Consider the following 17,408-nt stretch of genomic DNA (forward strand, 5'->3'; position numbering starts at 1 on the left):
CTGCAGGCAGCGCCGCAGAACACATCTCCAGCCCCACCAGTACTGCTCTTCCCCACAGGTTCCAGGTTGTGTGAGGGTGAGGAGGAACCCAACATCTAACCCACATGCAGTTTTGCCAGAATTTTCTACAATCCCATGAGCTGCTGCTGGCAATCCCCCCACCACAGCAGCTGAGGGGTGACACCTGCTTTTCCCCAACCCAAGAAGAGGACAGCAGCCCCAAGGGGACAGCTGGGTTGGGGATCAGCAGAAGCTCAGGACAGTGAGCACCCCATGCAGTGTCAAGAAGCACATTTTATTTCTCTCCAGTAGTTCCAGGGAAAAGGAAGGAATGGCATCAGTGCCATCACAGCACAGGGCGGATTTGGGGGGCGTCTGGCGGTGTCCCCTCAGATCTGAGTGCGGAAGCACAGGTCGGTGCCTGACATCTTCTGCGCATAGTCCTGGTCAAAGCGCTCGTTCTGGGCCACGGTGAAGTGGTTCTTCCAGTCTCCGGTGGTGCCTGTGGCCGGGCCAGATGGGGTCAGCAGGGGCCGGGGCAGACAGTGCGCCAGGCCCCCCGCAGCAGCTCACCTTTGCGCATGAAGGGCGACACGCTGTGGTCCATGAGGTCAGAGGGAACTTTGGTGTAGTTGGTGGCAGGGTTGTCCCGCATGGCCTCAAAGGACGTGTGTTGGGTGATGGTGTCCAGCGCTGCCTCCGACAGCTTCTGCCCCAGGAACTTGGCCACCTTGGCAATCTCCCGACGGAGGTCCTGTGTGACACAGGCCAACACTCACCCCTCCTGCCATGCCCAGACCCCACACCACCATCCACCCTGCCCCACAACCTCCTTCAAGTCCTCGTAGAAGAGGTAGAGAATGGGGTGATCCTTCCTGCGCTCCCAGTAGCCCTTGACGTGGTCGTACCAGGAACTATACGCCACTGCATGGGGAGAGCAGCCAGTAGGTGACAGTCCCTTGCAGGGTCCCCTGCATGCACCCAGGGGTGCCCTGTCCCACCTCTGCCAGCCATGAACTCCTCCAGATACTGGGCCCATGTCCCAGGGTGCAGCAGCAACTTGTTCATCAAATTGAAGTGGTAGTAGGAGACAGCCACGTCCTTGGCATTGCGCCCCACATAGATCATCTGCAGATGGGCCATGGACGTATGAGGGGCAACCCCAGGACCCCCATCAACCCACTCCAGCTCTTAGAACTCCCATGAACACTTAAGATGCTGGAGGGAGCAGTGGGGAGTCCTGTCTCAGAGGAATAGGCTGCTGAAATTCCCTCCAGGGCAGGGATAAGGGTTGGGCGTTACCTTGCAGCGGTTTTCCCAGAAGGATTTGGGCAGGATATGTGCCGGCAGGTGGGTCTTCACCACACGGGGTGAGGGCATGGTGGCCAGCAGGTCTGTTCCTGGGGGATTCCAGAGCACTTCCTCAGTGGGTCCTTGGCAAAGACCCTTGGAACTCAGACCATGTAGGGTGCTCCTGCACATCACTACCTGCTGCCATCTTCCCAGGGGCAGAGAACTCCAGCATGGGCACTCTCTTGCTGATAATGTCCCGCTTGCACTTCTCAGGATTTCCGCCTTGCAGGATCATATCCACAATCTCGCTGACCCAGGTGGTGCCTGGGGAAATGAACCCATAAAGAGGAGCAGCCAGGGCAGCATCAGGTGTCTTAGAGCTGACAGTCCCTCAGACTTCAAATAGATACCATGGGGAAAAAGGGAAATCTTACACAACTCTGTCCTGACAGCCCCTAAATGTGCTGCATACTCCCAGGCAGTGGGTCTCAGCTGAACAACAGCCTTGCCCACCCAGTACCAGTACATCTGGTTGCCTCGGGGATGCTCACCAGATTTGGGGTAGGTGACCACCACGATGTCCTCAGGTCGGCTCTGGAAGGTGTCAACCCGTTCCCAGTTGTGAGCAAAGGCATTGACCATGGGGATGCCGTGCACTGTGAGCCAGGGCTGCCGCAGATAGAGGTCCGGATTGGCCATCTGCTGGGGACGGGGACATATGGCAGGGCTGGCTGATGAGGCCCCCCCACCCTCTCAGGGCAGCCACCAGCCAGGGCAGCCTGGTCACCTGGCACTGTGCCTGCTCAGGGAGCAGCAGTGATAGCACCGGAGCATAGACCAGAGGTCACCGCGGCCATCACTGCTCCCACAGCTGGGAATAGGGTTCCCAGCTGAGGGGACAGGAGCACACCCAGAGCCCCAGCAAGGACAGGGGTGCCCACAGCATGCCAGCATCACCCAGACCTAGGGGACTAGACTAGAATAGCACCTCTTCCCTTGCCTCAGCACCCCTGGAGCGCAGGGAACTGGGTCCTGGGGATACTGCAGGAGACCACAGGTCAGGGGAAGGTTTAGGGTTGCAGATTGCACACAAACCCAAAATGCCCCAAACCCACCACCCTGGACCCTGCAGCATGCAGCTCTGGGCGGCTGAAAATGGGCAGAGCACCCACAGGGCACCCCGGGTTACCTGTCTCACCTAAGACCTGCTGCTCTGCGCCGCAAGAGTGACACCAGGACAGTGACACCAGGAGGGTGACAGCAGAGGACAGGGAGATCCGGGACCTCGCAGCAGTAGTTGCGGGAAGGAGAAGGAAACAGGTAGGGCGCTGAGGGCAGTAATGTTTGCCAGCCCTGCAGCTGCAGGGAGGGAGGAGCAAGTGCAGGGAGAAACCGGCAGCCACTGACCTGCAGGCAGGGCCACAGAGGAAATCACAGCCCCACAGTTCCCAGGCCACATCCTGCTGTGTGAAGGGAGGGAGGACACCTCTCACTGCCCACACCCACCCAAAATGTTCCCCATACACAGATTGGCCAAAACTTTCTGCAATCCCATGAGCTGCTGCTGGCAATCCCCCCACCACAGCAGCTGAGGGGTGACACCTGCTTTTCCCCAGCCCAAGAAGAGGACAGCAGCCCCAGGGGGACAGCTGGGTTGGGGATCAGCAGAAGCTCAGGACAGTGAGCACCCCATGCAGTGTCAAGAAGCACATTTTATTTCTCTCCAGCAGTTCCAGGGAAAAGGAAGGAATGGCATCAGTGCCATCACAGCACAGGGCGGATTTGGGGGGCGTCTGGTGGTGTCCCCTCAGATCTGAGTGCGGAAGCACAGGTCGGTGCCTGACATCTTCTGCGCATAGTCCTGGTCAAAGCGCTCGTTCTGGGCCACGGTGAAGTGGTTCTTCCAGTCTCCGGTGGTGCCTGTGGCCGGGCCAGATGGGGTCAGCAGGGGCCGGGGCAGACAGTGCGCCAGGCCCCCCGCAGCAGCTCACCTTTGCGCATGAAGGGCGACACGCTGTGGTCCATGAGGTCAGAGGGAATTTTGGTGTAGTTGGTGGCAGGGTTGTCCCGCATGGCCTCAAAGGACGTGTGTTGGGTGATGGTGTCCAGCGCCGCCTCCGACAGCTTCTGCCCCAGGAACTTGGCCACCTTGGCAATCTCCCGACGGAGGTCCTGTGTGACACAGGCCAACATTCACCCCTCCTGCCACGCCCAGACCCCACACCACCATCCACCCTGCCCCATCACCTCCTTCAAGTCCTCGTAGAAGAGGTAGAGAATGGGGTGATCCTTCCTGCGCTCCCAGTAGCCCTTGACGTGGTCGTACCAGGAACCATATGCCACTGCATGGGGAGAGCAGCCAGTAGGTGACAGTCCCTTGCAGGGTCCCCTGCATGCACCCAGGGGTGCCCTGTCCCACCTTTGCCAGCCATGAACTCCTCCAGATACTGGGCCCATGTCCCGGGGTGTGGATGGAACTTGTTCATCAAATCAAAATGGTAGTAGGAGACAGCCACGTCCTTGGCGTTGCGTCCCACATAGATCATCTGCAGAAAGCTTGGTGGCATGTGGGGACTTGCAAGCTCCCAAAAAGGCAGGGAGCCCCTTATGTCTCCTGGATCCCTCTAAGTATGTTCATTCCAGCCTGTTACCTTGCAGCGGTTTTCCCAGAAGGATTTGGGCAAGATGTGAGCTGGGATGTGGGTCTTGATGATGCGAGGGGATGGCATGGCCTCCAGCTGATCTGTGCCTGTAAGGATTTCTCCCAGAAGTGATCCCACTGTGGTGCCCTCCCATACAAAACCAAACCTGTCCCCTTCCAGTACCTACTGCCACCCACCACCCTCTGCCCCACCGCTACCTGCTGGTAACTTCCCAGGGGCAGCACACTCCATCATGGGCACCCGGTTCACAATATCATCCTGCTTGCATTTTTCCGGGTCACCGCCTTTCAGGACCATGTCCACAATCTCACTGACCCAGGTGGTGCCTGGTGGGGAGAGGTTGGTTGTCCAGCTGATGCAATTCCCACTAGAGACCCATCTCAGGCACCAGAGGGTCACCATTTACCAGCGTTGCCTTTTGGCACACCCCTGGTCCCAGCCCAGGCATCTGCAGCATGGGCTCCCTTCCTGAGCATGGCCCTTCTTTGGTGCCTGGGGATGCTCACCAGATTTGGGGTAGGTGACCACCACGATGTCCTCAGGGCGGGTCTGGAAACTGTCAACCCGTTCCCAGTTGAGGGCGAAGGCGCTGACCATGGGGATGCCGTGCACGGTGCGCCAGGGCTGCCGCAGGTAGGTGTCGGAATTGGCCATCCTGCTGGGGACAGGGACATGTGGCAAGGCTGGCTGGCAGCAAGGAGCATCATAGGGCCATCTCCTTCCCTAGGGGCTCCAAAATCCCTGCTGAACTCAGCTGCCCTAGCCATAGAAAGGAAACCATGCCCGGCTTGCTGGCATTGCAGGAGGTGGCACCTGTTTTCTGTGGGCATTTTGGGGCCCAGATGGTGGTGCAGGGAGAGTGGAAGGGCATGGCCAGCTCTGGGGGGCTCAGGTCGGACAGGCAGTGGGCAGCTGCCCATACCAAGCTGGCAGTGCTCAAAAACTCTCAAGGGCATTCCTGGTTGGAGTTGCAGGCTGCTTTCTCTTTGCTTTTTCCTCCCCATCTCCCTGTCGTACAGCAGGCTTGCTTTCAGGGGGCTTGTATGAGGGTTTGACAGAGTCAGGAACACGGAGTAGAACTCACAGGACTCTCTCTCTCCCTGAGAAGCCTTTCTACCCACGGCACAGATAGAAACGCTGGACGTGCCAGCGGCAAAACCCCCACGCTGTGATTTTTGGAGAGAGGCTTGGTGTCTTGCTTCCATCTCCCGGGGGCTTGCGGGGACACGGAGCCCCCGAATCCACCCCCGCAGGTCCCCGCTTATGAGGCCAGGGTTCCCCGAAATGGCCGTGGACAAAGCCCCCCGGTTACTTGCCTCTTTTCCGGGTGCTCCGGCAGGGAGGGGGCAAAGCTTGGCCCGCTGCTTACGGGGCGGGATTTATTGATTTCCTTCCCCCGCACGGAAGATGGGGGCGCAGCGAGGCGGGGGACACCGCTGGGACAGGAGTCTGGAGCGACCCGGTCCCGGTGCTGCGGTGGGAGGAGAGCGGGGAAGGGCGAGCGGGGATGAGAACGGTCCCCAAATGCCTGTGAGGAGCTGTCCGTGCTCAGCGCCCGTCGGGACGGCGGAAACCACTGCTCCCCCCTCCGCCCGCTGAAGTAAACACAGGGAGGAAATCCCAACCCACATCCCGGGACATTGAACATCACCCTGTCCCGGTCCAAGAGTCACCTGCGTGGACGTCCCCAGCTCCTCACAGCGACGTGGGGCTTGCGAGTGGGATGTGGGGTTCAGGCTTTGGTGATACCCCTGCTCCACTCAAATACGGGTCCAAAGTTTGCGGGGTTGCAAAGCACAAGTGCTCCTGCGAAAAGCGTTTAAAGGTGCTGATGGTGGGGAAATGTTCTTCCCTACCTTAGCTGGGAGGGAGTGCAAAGGGCAGGAGAGATGGCAGCTGGGCAGGGTCAGCAGCTCAGCTGTTGGCAGCCTTGAGAAAAACGTCCCTGATTTGTCTCCTCTCAGGGCCAAGTTCCTGCTAAGATGAGGCATGCCACGGCAGGTGTTCAGGTGTTTCACTGTCCACTGCCAGCAAAATTTGCTGCGTGTGCAAACAGGGCAGGCAAAGCCAGGAGCTGGGGAAACATCTTTCAATGGAAGGCATCTCCACTGGAGATGACAGCATGGCATTTAAATGAATGTGTGCAAAGGGTTTATTTCTGTGAGGCAGGTCCCCTCATAGCACTGCTGCTCTTAGCAGTTGGATCTGGGCTGCATCTCTTTCAGGATAGAACAACCCCACAAGGCTGTCTTGCCAAGAATCTGCAATCTTGAAAACAGAACTGTCCAGAAATGGGGCTTAAATGGGGAACTTGGGGCTTCAAAGCACACCTTTGCCCCCAGTGAGACAGGGACTGGTTTGCTCCAGGCATCCCGGAGCAAGGGCAAGGTGCAGCCAGGTTACAGGCTGAAAGGTGTGTTCTTTATCCAACAAGGACAGTGATGTTACTGAGCCTGGCCACATACCAGCAGGGAGCTGTTTCCCTTCACCTGTGTTCCACAAACTATGGGCTGCCAAGCTCCAGCAGGGCCAAGGAGAGCCTGACCACCACCACCCACTCTGTCAAGAAACTTGGCACAACCCAGCGATATGAAAGCTCTTGTGCACGCAAGGGCTGTGTCAGCACTGGATTTACCGGTGCTCTGGGGATTTTCCACTACTCATCGATCTTTGTTCCCTCCAGGCACCATGGTAGGCTGGGGCAGCCCAAATTGTCAAGGGCCAGTGGTGGTTTCTGGGAAGGTGCCCACTCCTTTAGTTAGTGATGCCTGACCATCACTAACTAAAAATCCACTGTGTGCCCACCCTCTCTCCTGATGACCATGAAGGCGCTCCTGGACACTGCCTAGACTTCTGGGGGTTCAGGCCCCACCCTCATTTTCCCTACAGGCAATGACTCAACTTCCATTTATCACAATTTATTGCAGGGGGAAAAGTGAATTAGTGCAAGCATCTCCATGTGGATCCATCCTCCCCACTGGGAGAGCAAGAAGCACAGTCCTCCTGGAAAGGGAGATGAGCCCCTCACACTTCCATCTGGAAGTGGAGGTCAGAGCCTGACATGAGCTCCTGGTAGTGCTGGTCAAAGCGCTCATTCTGGGCCACAGTGAAGTGGTTCTTCCAGTCTCCAGAGATCCCTGGAAGCAAGAAAATAACTGGGGTAAATCCTCACACGCATGATATATTTGTAGCCACAGATGGGGGCTGAAATACAATCCAGAGACATCCCTCCCAAATCCTCCACCACTGGCTGAACCCCCACCTTTCCGGAGGAAGGGGGAGATGCTGTGATCCATCAAGGCGGGGAGCATGGTCTCATAGTTGGCAGCAGGGTTCTTCTTCATCTCTTGGAAGGAGGTGTGGTGCAGGATCCTCTCCACTGTTCTCTCTGACAACTCTTTGCCCAGGAACTGCAAGATCTTCTGCACCTCCTGCCGTGGGTCCTGCAGGGTGACTGACATGAGCAGGCTGTCAAAAAAGCGGGGGGGCAACCAGGGCTACTTCCCCTCCATCCCACCCTCACCTTCTTCATGTCCTCATAGAAGAGGTAGAGTATCTTCTTCTCCTGCTTCTTCTCCCACCATCCACGCACGTGGTCATACCAGGATCCATAGGGCACTGTGGGATATGGTCAAGGGATTAGCTGAAAAGAGGGGTAGCGGGGGATGTCCTTCCCACTGGCATGGCAGAGTGGGCATCCTGTGGCTCAGCTCACACCTTTGCCGGCCATGAAGTTCTCCAAGAACTCAGCCTTTGTGCCAGGGTCGTGGTGTATCTTGGCCATCTTGTGGAAGTAGTAGTAGGAGATGACCACATCCTTGGGGTTGCGGGCCATGTAGATAATCTGGAGAGAACCAAGGATGTGTTTGGAGGTACAGAGTAGTGCCTCCTCCCCACCAACCCAGATGGGGAGACAGGGAGCACCTGCCATGTTACCTTGCAGTCCTTCTCCCAGAAGGAGGTCGGGAGGAGCTGGACCGGGAGATGGGTCTTCACCAGCCGTGGGGATGGGGTGTTCTCCAGCTGCTCAACACCTGTGGCACAGGGGACTTAGGTGTTTGAGCCCCAGCACCCTCACCCTCATGCTGGCTCAGTTCCCTCTCTACCCAAGCCAGGCAGCCAGGCTGGGGGAAGCTCACCACACATCTTGGGGACCTTCAACTCCAAGAAGGGCACACGGTTGTAGATGGCATCCCGTCGACACTTCTCCACGTCGCCATTGTGGTAGATCATGTCCATGACCTCGCTCAGCCATGTTGTGCCTGCCGCACAGGGACAGCATTGCAAAGGCTGGTGTCACCCCATGCCCCTGGCACCCTTTTCCAGGACCACTCACCTGATTTGGGGTAAGTGGAGATGAGCAGGTCGTCTGGACGTGCTTGGAAAGCCTTCACCTGCGGCCAGCCCTCAATGAAGCTCTTGTAGAGGGGGATGCCATGGAGGCTTCCCAGCTCCTGCCTGATTGCATATTCCTGCTCCATGGCTGACAGTGGGTCCACACAGCACTGGCTGTCTTCTCTGCTGGTAGCCTTCACAACCTCCGAACTGGCTGGCACCTGTGCCAGGACTGTGCCTGAGGCAGTACTGGATCCGGTGCCAAGACTGTGCATGGGGCAGTGCCCCATCAGACAAAGTCCACAGTGCCCCATCAGGCAAAGTCCAGCCCAAATCACATGTGACAGAGGTATTGCCAGTGCCACGGGAACGCGCCCTGATCCCTGGTAGGATACTTTGGTAATGTGGATGCTGGCTATGCACCAAGCCATGAGAGATTGGGAATGGAGCCCAGCATCACCTCTCCTCCCACATGGCTGAACTTCTCCCCCAGCTATAGCCCCTTTAATGAGTGTCTCAGGGTTGTGGAGGTACAGAGACAGCTCTGCCATGCAGGGCCCCCATTGCAGGCAGCCACACCTCTCAGGATTCCATGTGCTCTGGTGCCCAGGAGCCCTAGCACTTCCACCCTCCTGCCACACCCAAGCTGTAAAGGTTAATGAGAGCTGGCTCAGCTACCGAGCACAGCTATGGACCTGGCTGAGGGCGCCCTCCTGAGTGCTCCTTTGATGCCTCTTGTAGGAAAGGGATGAATAAGCTGATCTGCTGCATCCTGGATGATCTGATCCGGTAGGTTGTGCAGTACAGGAGCCCACCATGATGGAGCAGGTGCTGCTTTTGCCCCAGGAGATCAAGGAGAAGCAGAAGTCAAGTGGTGCCTGGCTCAGGAAGATGGGGTCTCTGGGAAAGGAGGCACCAGTGCAGGACAGAGCATCTGGACCATCTGCAGAAATACAGACTCACTACTCTGACCTTCTGTATCCAATGAGGAAGATGGAAGAGAGTAAACGGGTCTGTTACCCTGACAAAAAAATACATGCAACATTTTCATCTGATGATGAGGAAATAACATCATGATCTTTACTTAAAATTGAAATACAGATGATGGACAGGGTCAGCAAACTGCCACCAAAACGGCGCTATATATGGTGGCCAAAGTTCCAGGAAAAGTCTGGCAGACTTACACGGTATGGAAACATACAGGGCAATCCCCATAACAGAGAACTGGGAAAAGATGATTCTTTATCTCCTTCAACTCCCCCTGAATCTGCTAGACCTCACGATGGAGAGGACAATCACACACAAATAACTATCCCATTTGATCCAATTCAGGTGGCTGATTTGCAAGAGAATTTTGGCCATAAACCAGGTGATACTGAAATCCAGCAACTGGAATCCTATCAGTGCAGATACAATAATGGCCCATCCATTCAGATTCCAGTTGACTCTCATCAACAATTAATTGCTAACACCATTGAAACACTCCAGGATAACATCTCTTTGGCTCTTGGTTGTATTCAAGCCAGTTGTGGGTGACAGCTGCTATCATATGGGAAGGTGAAGACAGTGCTCCCTTCCCCTTAAGGGTGGGATGCCACAGTGGGCTGCAATGCCCCCACAGCTCCAGCGCACAGTGAGATCCCCCGACACAGCCAGAGACCCATCATGGCTGAAGCCCCGTGCCCAGCACCCCTCCTCAAGTGCTCCAGCTTTACCAGTGCAGTTACAAGGGAAAGCACTTTGGGGTCTGGCCCTGTGACAGGTGGATTTATGGGGATGGCTATTAGCTCTACCATTATGCTGTTTGGGAGATAAATGGATCAAAACCCTGCTCTTATCTGGCTCATTGCTCTTTATTCCTGAACTGTGTTTCTCATCCATCCCAGTGGGTCTTGGTGACCACCTCAGATCCCTCCCTTGTTTCTCATCCCTCAAAAATATCTGGGGGTGGTAGGCAGGAATGCCATCTGTAGCTCAGCGGGATGCTTTGATACCCAGCTCTCGGTCCACTGCCTGGAGGAAACGTTCATTGAGAAAAAGCATCTGCCCATGGGGCAGGAGACGGTCCAGGAGGCCATCAGCGGCATCAGGACGGAGCAGGACGTCAGCGCCGGGGCCAAGGAGGCGCAGGGAGAGGAGCAGGCGGGGAGCCAGGCGCCGCAGGGTGATCTCAGCCAACGACAGATTCTCCTGGGGTTCACAAACCAAGGCGAAGGTGAGGGCCAGCACTGATAACCAGACTACTGTCACCCGCTCAGGGAATGGGTCTCCAGGGGGCATCTGGAAAAGACCCCCTGGAGCATCCTGGAGTGACATCGGCTCATCGGGTAGCTGGGGAAGTTGTGGGGAGGACGGGCGCCCCAAGGACGACTGAAGCAGTTGACACTGGGAGGCCACTTGCCTGGAAGAGAAAAGGGGGACCCTCGTGTTAAGGACGCCCACCTCATCCCGGGACAGTAACCCCTCTGTTGGGGAAAGTGTCCCAGGATCCCCAGAAAGGGTGGATCCCACGAATGGGGGGGGGGGGGGGGGGGGGGGGATGATGGTCCTGGGGTTCTCGCCGAGAACCTGGTGTCCCCCGAAAGGGGGGCTGCCACAGGCTCTCCTCAGGAATGGATGGTGTCCCACAGCCAAGAGGCGTCCCAGCCCTGGGGCCAGGCAAAGCCCAAGAGCCCTCCCATCAAACAAAGGGTGTATCACGGCTGCGGGGATCCCAGGGACACGGGTGAGGTGTCCCAAGCCCAGAGGGCTCAGGAGACGGAGGGCACACCGCGCCCAGCCCCCGCCGGAAGGAGACTCCCGCGGAGGGGATGTCCCGGCGTACCTGGCCACGGCCAGCAGCTGCTCCTTGCGGCAGAGGCGCTGCCGGGGCCCCGCGGTGGCGGTGCCGGTGCCGGTGCCGGTGCCGGGGGGGGTCCCGAAGGAGCGCGCGTACAGCACGCGGCAGGGGGCGGGGCCGCCCGGCGCCAGCAGCACCACCGCGCGCACCATGGCGGCCCCGGCGCCGGAAACGGCGGCGCTGGCTCGGGAGGAGCGGCCCTGGCGGCGGGCGGTGGGGGCGGGGCACCGGGGGTGAGGGAAGCGGGTCACGATTGGCCAAGGCTGGCGGGCAGCGAGAGCTGATTGGCGGGCAGAGGCCGGTGGGCGGGGCAAGGGCGCGGGGCTCGGCCCAAGCGGAGCCGTGGCGCCCCCTGAGGGAGCCGCGGCGCCCCCTTCGCAGTCATCCCTGCTCCCTGCTCCCCTCCCGGGCTGTCTCCGTGCGAGATGGACTGGACACACCTCGGGGAGGACATGTGGCCCCAGGTGGCTCAGGGTGATATGGGCAGGGCCAGCATGGAAAGGTGCTTGTCTGGAGTGGGGCATACGGAGGAGAGTGTGATGGCACAGGGGACATGGAAGCGCCTGTGGCCAGAGGGCCGTGGAGAGGGACATGTCTGGGTGGAGACATGAGACTCTTTCATGAGACCTTCCCAGCCATGGAAAACTTGTTTTCTGCCTCAAGTGATTTCAGTGGTAAAGATGTTTTTTCACAAATTCTTTATGGCTGTGGCTGGTTAATCTATGGGTTGAAGGTGGGGATGGGAGGGTGTGAGGGTATTTCTGCCATGTTCGGGAATGTGCTATCCCAGCTATGGTGTCACATTCAAACTACAGTGTCCTTATTCTAGCTACGGTATCCATCCCAGGCATGGTGTCCGAAAGGAATACGACAAATGTGTCTTTAGAAACAGACCTCAATCTGCTTGTAGATAGAGCTAGGAATTTACAGATAGGGAAGTAACAGAAGAAACTATTAGTTCTAGAAAATGTTACTAATCAACACGGAATGTTGCTTTGCCAAGGCCGTGTTAAATTCCTGAACCTAGAGAAAAAGAACAAAGACTTAATACAATTATGAATACCTTTACTTCTTTCCTTTATATAACAAAAGGGGGCTGCGTATCAGAGCGGGGCATAAAGGAGGCGATTTGGGAAGTCTGTACTTTCCAAGCACCTCAGCCAACTGGAAAGAGGAACAGGGTGATGCGGCCAGGAACTTAGGATAAAAAGGGGGCTGAGTCCCCCAACAATCCGGGAGACCCGGTGGGAAATTGCCATGGCCTCTCCCTTTATTCAAACAAAGCCACGCGACTCCTCTGTCTCTCTTTGGGACACAAACCTCTGACACCGTGGATTCATGTTCCTACCGGCGTCCCTCCCGGAGCCGTCTCCCAGGGGTGGGTGTCCAGCCTTACCCTCACGGAGCCTGGCTGCAGCAAGGGCTGCGGTGCCGCGCCGCAGCCGCCAGGGGGCGGCGCCGGCCGGGGCCGCGGGAGCCTCTGAGGGGCGCTGCCTTCGGAGATGCTGCCGGGAGCTGGCGGCTGCCGCTCCTTTGGGACTCCAGCTCGGGGAAGGCTCTCTTTAGTTTCCGCTTCATCTCATTTGCAGCTTCAGAGGGTTTTTTTCTGTCCCCACTGTGTCTCAGGTTCAGCTCATAGGGTTTGTTCGTTTCTCCAGCATGTTTTAGGCTCCAATTTGGTTCACTTTTCCCCGGCTTCTTTCCGGCTTCAGCTTATTTGCAGCTCCAGTTTGTTTCCATGTCTGGTTGGTCTGTGGCTCCAGTTCATTTCTGCTCTGGCTCGTTACTGCTTGTGCTTTTTCCAATTATCTTGTTTTTTGTCAGGGCCACAAATCAATCACTATCATAACTTAAATATGAAAAGACATAATTGTACGTTGTCTAAAGATGGACTCAACTTCTTGGACCAATGCAAGTGGACCTTCAACCTCTAGTGGGATTACCCACAGGTGCCCCAGTACTGGTTCCCACTGTCAGGAAAATCTACAAACGCCAGAAGTTTATGTCCATACAGGAGAGACAGAGGAGTGCTGCAATATTATTTGAATAAAATTGAAAACCCCACACACCGTGGGGTTTTCTCTCTCAAGGTTTCGGAGGGCACAGCCTCCATCTTCAACTCCCAGCTGCAGGTTGTCCTCTTCCTTTCACCATTGGCTGAGGTACTCAGAAGGTACAGCCTTCCCAAACTGCCTACCACATATTCCCCCTTGTACCTACTATTTTTCCCCAAAGTTGAGAAGCTGAGGTTTGTGCAGACCCACTTGTTTGTTTCAGGAGCTAAGCTGTCTGGTCTCTGCAACAAACCTGCTGCCCAAAGTTAGTACAGACATTAGGACCCGTTTCAAAAATGTTAATACCAGTAGTGTCACTCATCAAATTGTCTGTAAAGACATTAGCTTTCCTCTCACCACCTTGATGAATAATGGGAGTGAAGTTCCAAACAAGGTAAAGAACAAAGTGGTTAAGCAATGGAAGCAACAGTCACAGGAATGTGGAAGAGAGAAAATTTATGGCCTAAGTTCTTGAAAGGGGAAAACACAGAAAGATAACACCCTCCTAGTCCAGGATGTGTAATGATGAACTAAAAAAATCCCCGGTTTTGACTGGTTTTGTACTGAGAACTTGCCCTAGGGATGAACTTTTGCTCCTTATAATAGTAAAAGCCACACCCCAGCTCAGGCATCTCCCCCTACAAAAAGACCACCACGCGCCAGTAACAGCTTAAGCCAAGTAGTAACTTAAGTAAGACTTAATAGCCCAAGACTGTGCCTCGGGGTGCTGCCTCTGGGATTTACCACCCAGCACCTCTTTCTGCGCAGAACAGTAAATCAAATTATATGGTTAGAGAAATCTCATTTTTTACACTGAGTTTGGTTGAGTATCTGATCCTGTGTGTTAACCTAGAGAAGCTCTCACCCTTTTCACCACACTGTTAATTCTCTCAGTGATTTTGATACAGGGAGATGATCCAAGAAATGTTTGCACATTGTTCTAGCAGGGAAGATACATTTTCCTTGAAAATAGAGCCCTGCAGTCTCAGACTGTGTTCAGTGGCTGCTGCTATATCAAATTATTTTTCCTTCTTGCCATTACCACCCATTCTTACCTGCTGCAAGATAACTGCTGCCCCCTTCAGCAATATCAGGGATCTATAGGGCAAGTCAGTTCAGCTGTAGGTAATTTCAAAGTAGTTTATGCTGTGGTGACTTCATTGGTTTTGTTCTTTAAGCATTATGTGCTAGCCTTACGCAGAATCCAGTACATAAAGGGGCTACAAGACAGCTGAAGAGGGGCTTTGGATAAGGGCATGGAGTGATAGGACAAGGGGAATGGCTTCAAACTGACAGAAGGCAGATGATAGATTATATATCGGGAAAAAATTCTTCCCTGTGAAGGTGTTGAGGCACTGGAACATCCCTGGAAGTGTTCAAGGCCAAGCTGGGTGGTGCTTTGAGCAACCTGGTGTAGTGGCCCTGTCCATGGCAGGGGAGTTGGAACTAGATGATATTTGAGGTGCCTTCCAACCCAAGCCATTCTATAATGCTAAGATACAAACAGTCTTTTGGGGGCTGTGCTTGTGCAGTTGTTTTTTCCGTCTCTTATACCCAAACTAGAAGTTTTCCTTCCATCCGAAATAAAAAAAAAGCAAAAACAGTAGGCTGAAGCAAAATTAAACAGAAAGAGAGGAGTTAATCACTCCACCTATTTAGAACAGGATGAGGATTTTAAAAAGCCCCTAATGAACAAGAACAAAACAAACAAATGAACAGCCAAACTCCAAAGCACGGAAGGATATTTTGGTACTAACCTTGCTGGTGCAGCTGCTAACATAAATGTTTTCTGACACAAGTGCATTTTATAAACCAATGTGTAACAGTTAACCCATGAAGGCTTGTGTATTCAGAGCAAGGCTAGGGTGGTGATTACTTTTGGCTGCACTGATTTCAGGTGGGTTTTGCAATTATGCTTTGCTTTGCTTCTGAAAAAAATCAGAAATGCCTTCATGAAGTCTGGCAGAGAACTGATGGCATTGGAATCGCTGGAACTGGAGAAATCCAGAAAAAACTGAGCTTCCTAGTGCTGCAAGGCTTAGTTTGGCAAGTGAAAGGAAATTCAGTTGCATTCTCACAGTCCAGCCTCTTGATCAGGGAAAAGAATTCTCAGTGGTGTCTCTGAAGCCACCTCTCACTAAACAAATAAGCAGCTCCAAGGAGAAGCTCTTGACTCAATATAGTTCCACTATTTACTGAGGAAAGTGGTCTTATCTGCCTTTTAAGGAGAAAACTACTTTATGACAATATAAATACTCTTAGGTCATCAGCTGGTACCCTGAAGCAGCCTTTCTTGCATTCTCTTTCCTCCTCACTGTTTGGTTTCTTGGGTTATTTTTAATTTACAGTTACTGTCACATTTACAGTGGAGATGTGTGCAGCAGGTTGAATAAGCTGCCTCCCTGAAAATGAGCACATTTACACTGTCCTGTTTGATTTCTTGATGAAAATCATATCTGTGATTTTCTATCTGTCTGTTGTTTTCTTGAGAAATTTCCCCTCTGCTGGCAGCACTGATGGTGAGGACCAGGACTGGTATGGCCAGGTGGGAGTGTCTTGTGAGCCTGTCGTGTCCCAAGTGTCACCTGTTGCACACGTGAGCAGGAGCTCGTGCCAGTTCTTCTCAAAGCTATGGCACTTTCATGTGTATTCATGGACTTATTTTCCCCTGTTCCTGGTAGATGATTTACATCATGAGGCTGCTCTCCAGTAGGAGATTTAAATGTTGTGTGAAGGACAACATTTTCAAGGATCATTTAGCCTTTGAATTGTGTTTATCATTATGGCTTTCAGGCTGAGTATCTTTGACATGAGTGACAGAGCCCCAAAGCCCTGGTTTGGCTTCCCACATCCCCCATTTAGGTTTTGCTATTTTTGGCTACTCCCATCTCTATTTCTCCACAAAACCAGCTCCCACTTACCACTCCCATTAAAAAAATGCAAACAGGAGAAAGTTTAACAGGACCCCTACAGTTTTCCTGCAAGTTACCTGTAGGGCGTCCCTCTGCCATTACTGCAGTCTTTGTCTTCACCAAGTTTGAGCTGTAAATATACTATTTACAGCTGGAATAGCATCTGCAAAATCACTTCCAGCCAGGTGTCAGTAATATGGCTTTGATTCAGACTTTGGGAAGAGCATATGACTGATTACAAGGATTTCCAGCTCCTAGATCTTTAAAGAAATGACTATTAATACAGAATAGTGACTATTAATACCTCTCCAGATGCTTATGTCATTTCCCTCTGTTAAAATAGCTGGTGCTTTAAAGGGTACCTTTGGGATACAGCATTATAAATCTCCTCTTACAACCAATGTTACGAGGAAATCCAACTCTGCAAAATAGCATCAGTACTGTGAAACTTGTTTGCTGAGCACCCTTCCACCTTGTCAACACACAGTGTCTCCAGGCATGGAAAGAGGGACCACTTTGTCACCATGGCATATGGCACAGCACATCATGTTCTCCTAAGTAAATGCCATAGCAAAGCCATTCCTATTCCTGAGAAGCCAAAGCAGCATGGACATGCTGCTGCATGCATTCTGCTGATGGAGTCTCATGTGTCATGTCCCAGGAAGCTCTTCCCTCTCTATACTTGCCATCTCCATGGCTTGAGGACAGCCCTTCGGCTGCTGAGCTGAAAAATCTCTGCCAGCAGGGAGGTACTCAGAAAGCATTGCTCAAGTCAGATCATCTCCCCTAAAAACCTTTTTTTTTAATCAAGAAAGCAATTTGTTTAAACAAAATCCATGCTGATTTGGAACAGCGGCTTCATGTTTCCTTCTAGAATGAAGTTAACATTTTTAATAGGGAAAGTATTATGTAATCAGAGAAACAAAATAGAAATTAGAAGACTTAACAGCAACTCCTGGTCACTGCATTCTTCCCAGGACTCTTGCTCCTAGCTTCTGCTGCAGACAATGCATTTCTGGGACCACGATCTGCTCTCTTGTTTCCTTGAGGTCCTTGAGGAGCAATTTGTCTCCCTGCCTACAGGTCCTCCCCCTGCTCCAAGCTTCTTTGAAGCTCCTCCTGCTGAAATTGCATGGGGACTTCACTGGAGTGGGGCTCCAGCCAGCTGTGTCTCTGGCAATTTTAAGGCAAGCCATATTCAGCGGGAAGCTTGGGACAGACTGCTTGGTCCCAGCATGGGTGCAAGATGGAGGAAGGTTGACCAGTGCAGCAGGTACTGTTCTGACAGTCTGACTTCATGACGGCTGCTGTC

The 17,408-nt window shown here is 53.8% G+C and overlaps 4 protein-coding genes across 9 annotated transcripts; all 4 read right to left on the minus strand.

Annotated features, from left to right (window-relative positions):
• Nucleotides 1-274: 274 nt before the first annotated feature.
• LOC100229245 (sulfotransferase 1B1) lies at nt 275-2,851 on the minus strand. 3 transcript variants are annotated; one of them, XM_030271568.4, is made up of 8 exons: nt 2,492-2,851; nt 1,845-1,992; nt 1,489-1,617; nt 1,303-1,400; nt 1,002-1,128; nt 830-924; nt 574-754; nt 275-502 (listed from the first exon to the last, which is right to left on the minus strand). In XM_030271568.4, the coding sequence occupies exons 2-8, from the start codon at nt 1,990-1,992 to the stop codon at nt 390-392; spliced, it is 891 nt and encodes a 296-aa protein (XP_030127428.4). In that variant the 5' UTR covers nt 2,492-2,851; the 3' UTR covers nt 275-389. The 3 variants fall into 3 exon arrangements, with proteins under 3 accessions (XP_030127428.4, XP_072784610.1, XP_072784609.1); XM_072928509.1 differs by having other exon boundaries at nt 1,845-1,995; XM_072928508.1 differs by having other exon boundaries at nt 2,483-2,851.
• Nucleotides 2,852-2,985: 134 nt separating this feature from the next.
• On the minus strand, nt 2,986-5,892 carry LOC100190592 (sulfotransferase family cytosolic 1B member 1-like). Of its 4 annotated transcripts, none has more exons than XM_072927723.1 (8): nt 5,630-5,892; nt 4,463-4,614; nt 4,154-4,282; nt 3,945-4,042; nt 3,713-3,839; nt 3,541-3,635; nt 3,285-3,465; nt 2,986-3,213 (listed from the first exon to the last, which is right to left on the minus strand). In XM_072927723.1, exons 2-8 carry the CDS (start codon nt 4,608-4,610, stop codon nt 3,101-3,103), a joined length of 891 nt encoding a protein of 296 aa, XP_072783824.1. In that variant the 5' UTR covers nt 4,611-4,614; nt 5,630-5,892; the 3' UTR covers nt 2,986-3,100.
• Nucleotides 5,893-6,858: 966 nt separating this feature from the next.
• Nucleotides 6,859-9,183, minus strand: LOC100220601 (sulfotransferase 1 family member D1). Its single transcript, XM_002197623.6, has 7 exons — nt 8,293-9,183; nt 8,096-8,218; nt 7,893-7,990; nt 7,674-7,800; nt 7,480-7,574; nt 7,219-7,399; nt 6,859-7,093 (listed from the first exon to the last, which is right to left on the minus strand). Exons 1-7 carry the CDS (start codon nt 8,840-8,842, stop codon nt 6,981-6,983), a joined length of 1,287 nt encoding a protein of 428 aa, XP_002197659.6. The 5' UTR covers nt 8,843-9,183; the 3' UTR covers nt 6,859-6,980.
• A 152-nt stretch (nt 9,184-9,335) lies between these two features.
• On the minus strand, nt 9,336-11,339 carry AP5S1 (adaptor related protein complex 5 subunit sigma 1). Its single transcript, XM_030271570.4, has 2 exons — nt 11,116-11,339; nt 9,336-10,692 (listed from the first exon to the last, which is right to left on the minus strand). The coding sequence occupies exons 1-2, from the start codon at nt 11,280-11,282 to the stop codon at nt 10,266-10,268; spliced, it is 594 nt and encodes a 197-aa protein (XP_030127430.4). The 5' UTR covers nt 11,283-11,339; the 3' UTR covers nt 9,336-10,265.
• Between the last annotated feature and the right edge of the window lie 6,069 nt (nt 11,340-17,408).

The sequence above is a fragment of the Taeniopygia guttata genome, chromosome 4 (assembly GCF_048771995.1).
Source record: "Taeniopygia guttata chromosome 4, bTaeGut7.mat, whole genome shotgun sequence".
NCBI lineage: Eukaryota > Metazoa > Chordata > Aves > Passeriformes > Estrildidae > Taeniopygia > Taeniopygia guttata.

What these genes read in the sequence shown, in the direction of transcription:
- LOC100229245 (XM_030271568.4), bottom strand. Translation starts at nt 1,992, where the DNA reads ATGGCCAATCCGGACCTCTATCTGCGGCAGCCCTGGCTCACAGTGCAC. An exon ending in GGTCACCTACCCCAAATCTG is followed by an intron (nt 1,618 to 1,844) that starts GTGAGCATCCCC and finishes TCATTTCCCCAG; the next exon opens with GCACCACCTGGGTCAGCGAG. An exon ending in GGAGTTCATGGCTGGCAGAG is followed by an intron (nt 925 to 1,001) that starts GTGGGACAGGGC and finishes CTCCCCATGCAG; the next exon opens with TGGCGTATAGTTCCTGGTAC.
- LOC100220601 (XM_002197623.6), bottom strand. Translation starts at nt 8,842, where the DNA reads ATGGCAGAGCTGTCTCTGTACCTCCACAACCCTGAGACACTCATTAAA. An exon ending in TCTATGAGGACATGAAGAAG is followed by an intron (nt 7,400 to 7,479) that starts GTGAGGGTGGGA and finishes GTCACCCTGCAG; the next exon opens with GACCCACGGCAGGAGGTGCA. An exon ending in CTCCCCCTTCCTCCGGAAAG is followed by an intron (nt 7,094 to 7,218) that starts GTGGGGGTTCAG and finishes TCTTGCTTCCAG; the next exon opens with GGATCTCTGGAGACTGGAAG.
- AP5S1 (XM_030271570.4), bottom strand. Translation starts at nt 11,282, where the DNA reads ATGGTGCGCGCGGTGGTGCTGCTGGCGCCGGGCGGCCCCGCCCCCTGC. An exon ending in CAGCTGCTGGCCGTGGCCAG is followed by an intron (nt 10,693 to 11,115) that starts GTACGCCGGGAC and finishes TTTCTCTTCCAG; the next exon opens with GCAAGTGGCCTCCCAGTGTC.
- LOC100190592 (XM_072927721.1), bottom strand. Translation starts at nt 5,604, where the DNA reads ATGTTCAATGTCCCGGGATGTGGGTTGGGATTTCCTCCCTGTGTTTAC. An exon ending in CCGGAGCACCCGGAAAAGAG is followed by an intron (nt 4,612 to 5,272) that starts GCAAGTAACCGG and finishes TGTCCCCAGCAG; the next exon opens with GATGGCCAATTCCGACACCT. An exon ending in GGTCACCTACCCCAAATCTG is followed by an intron (nt 4,283 to 4,462) that starts GTGAGCATCCCC and finishes TCTCCCCACCAG; the next exon opens with GCACCACCTGGGTCAGTGAG.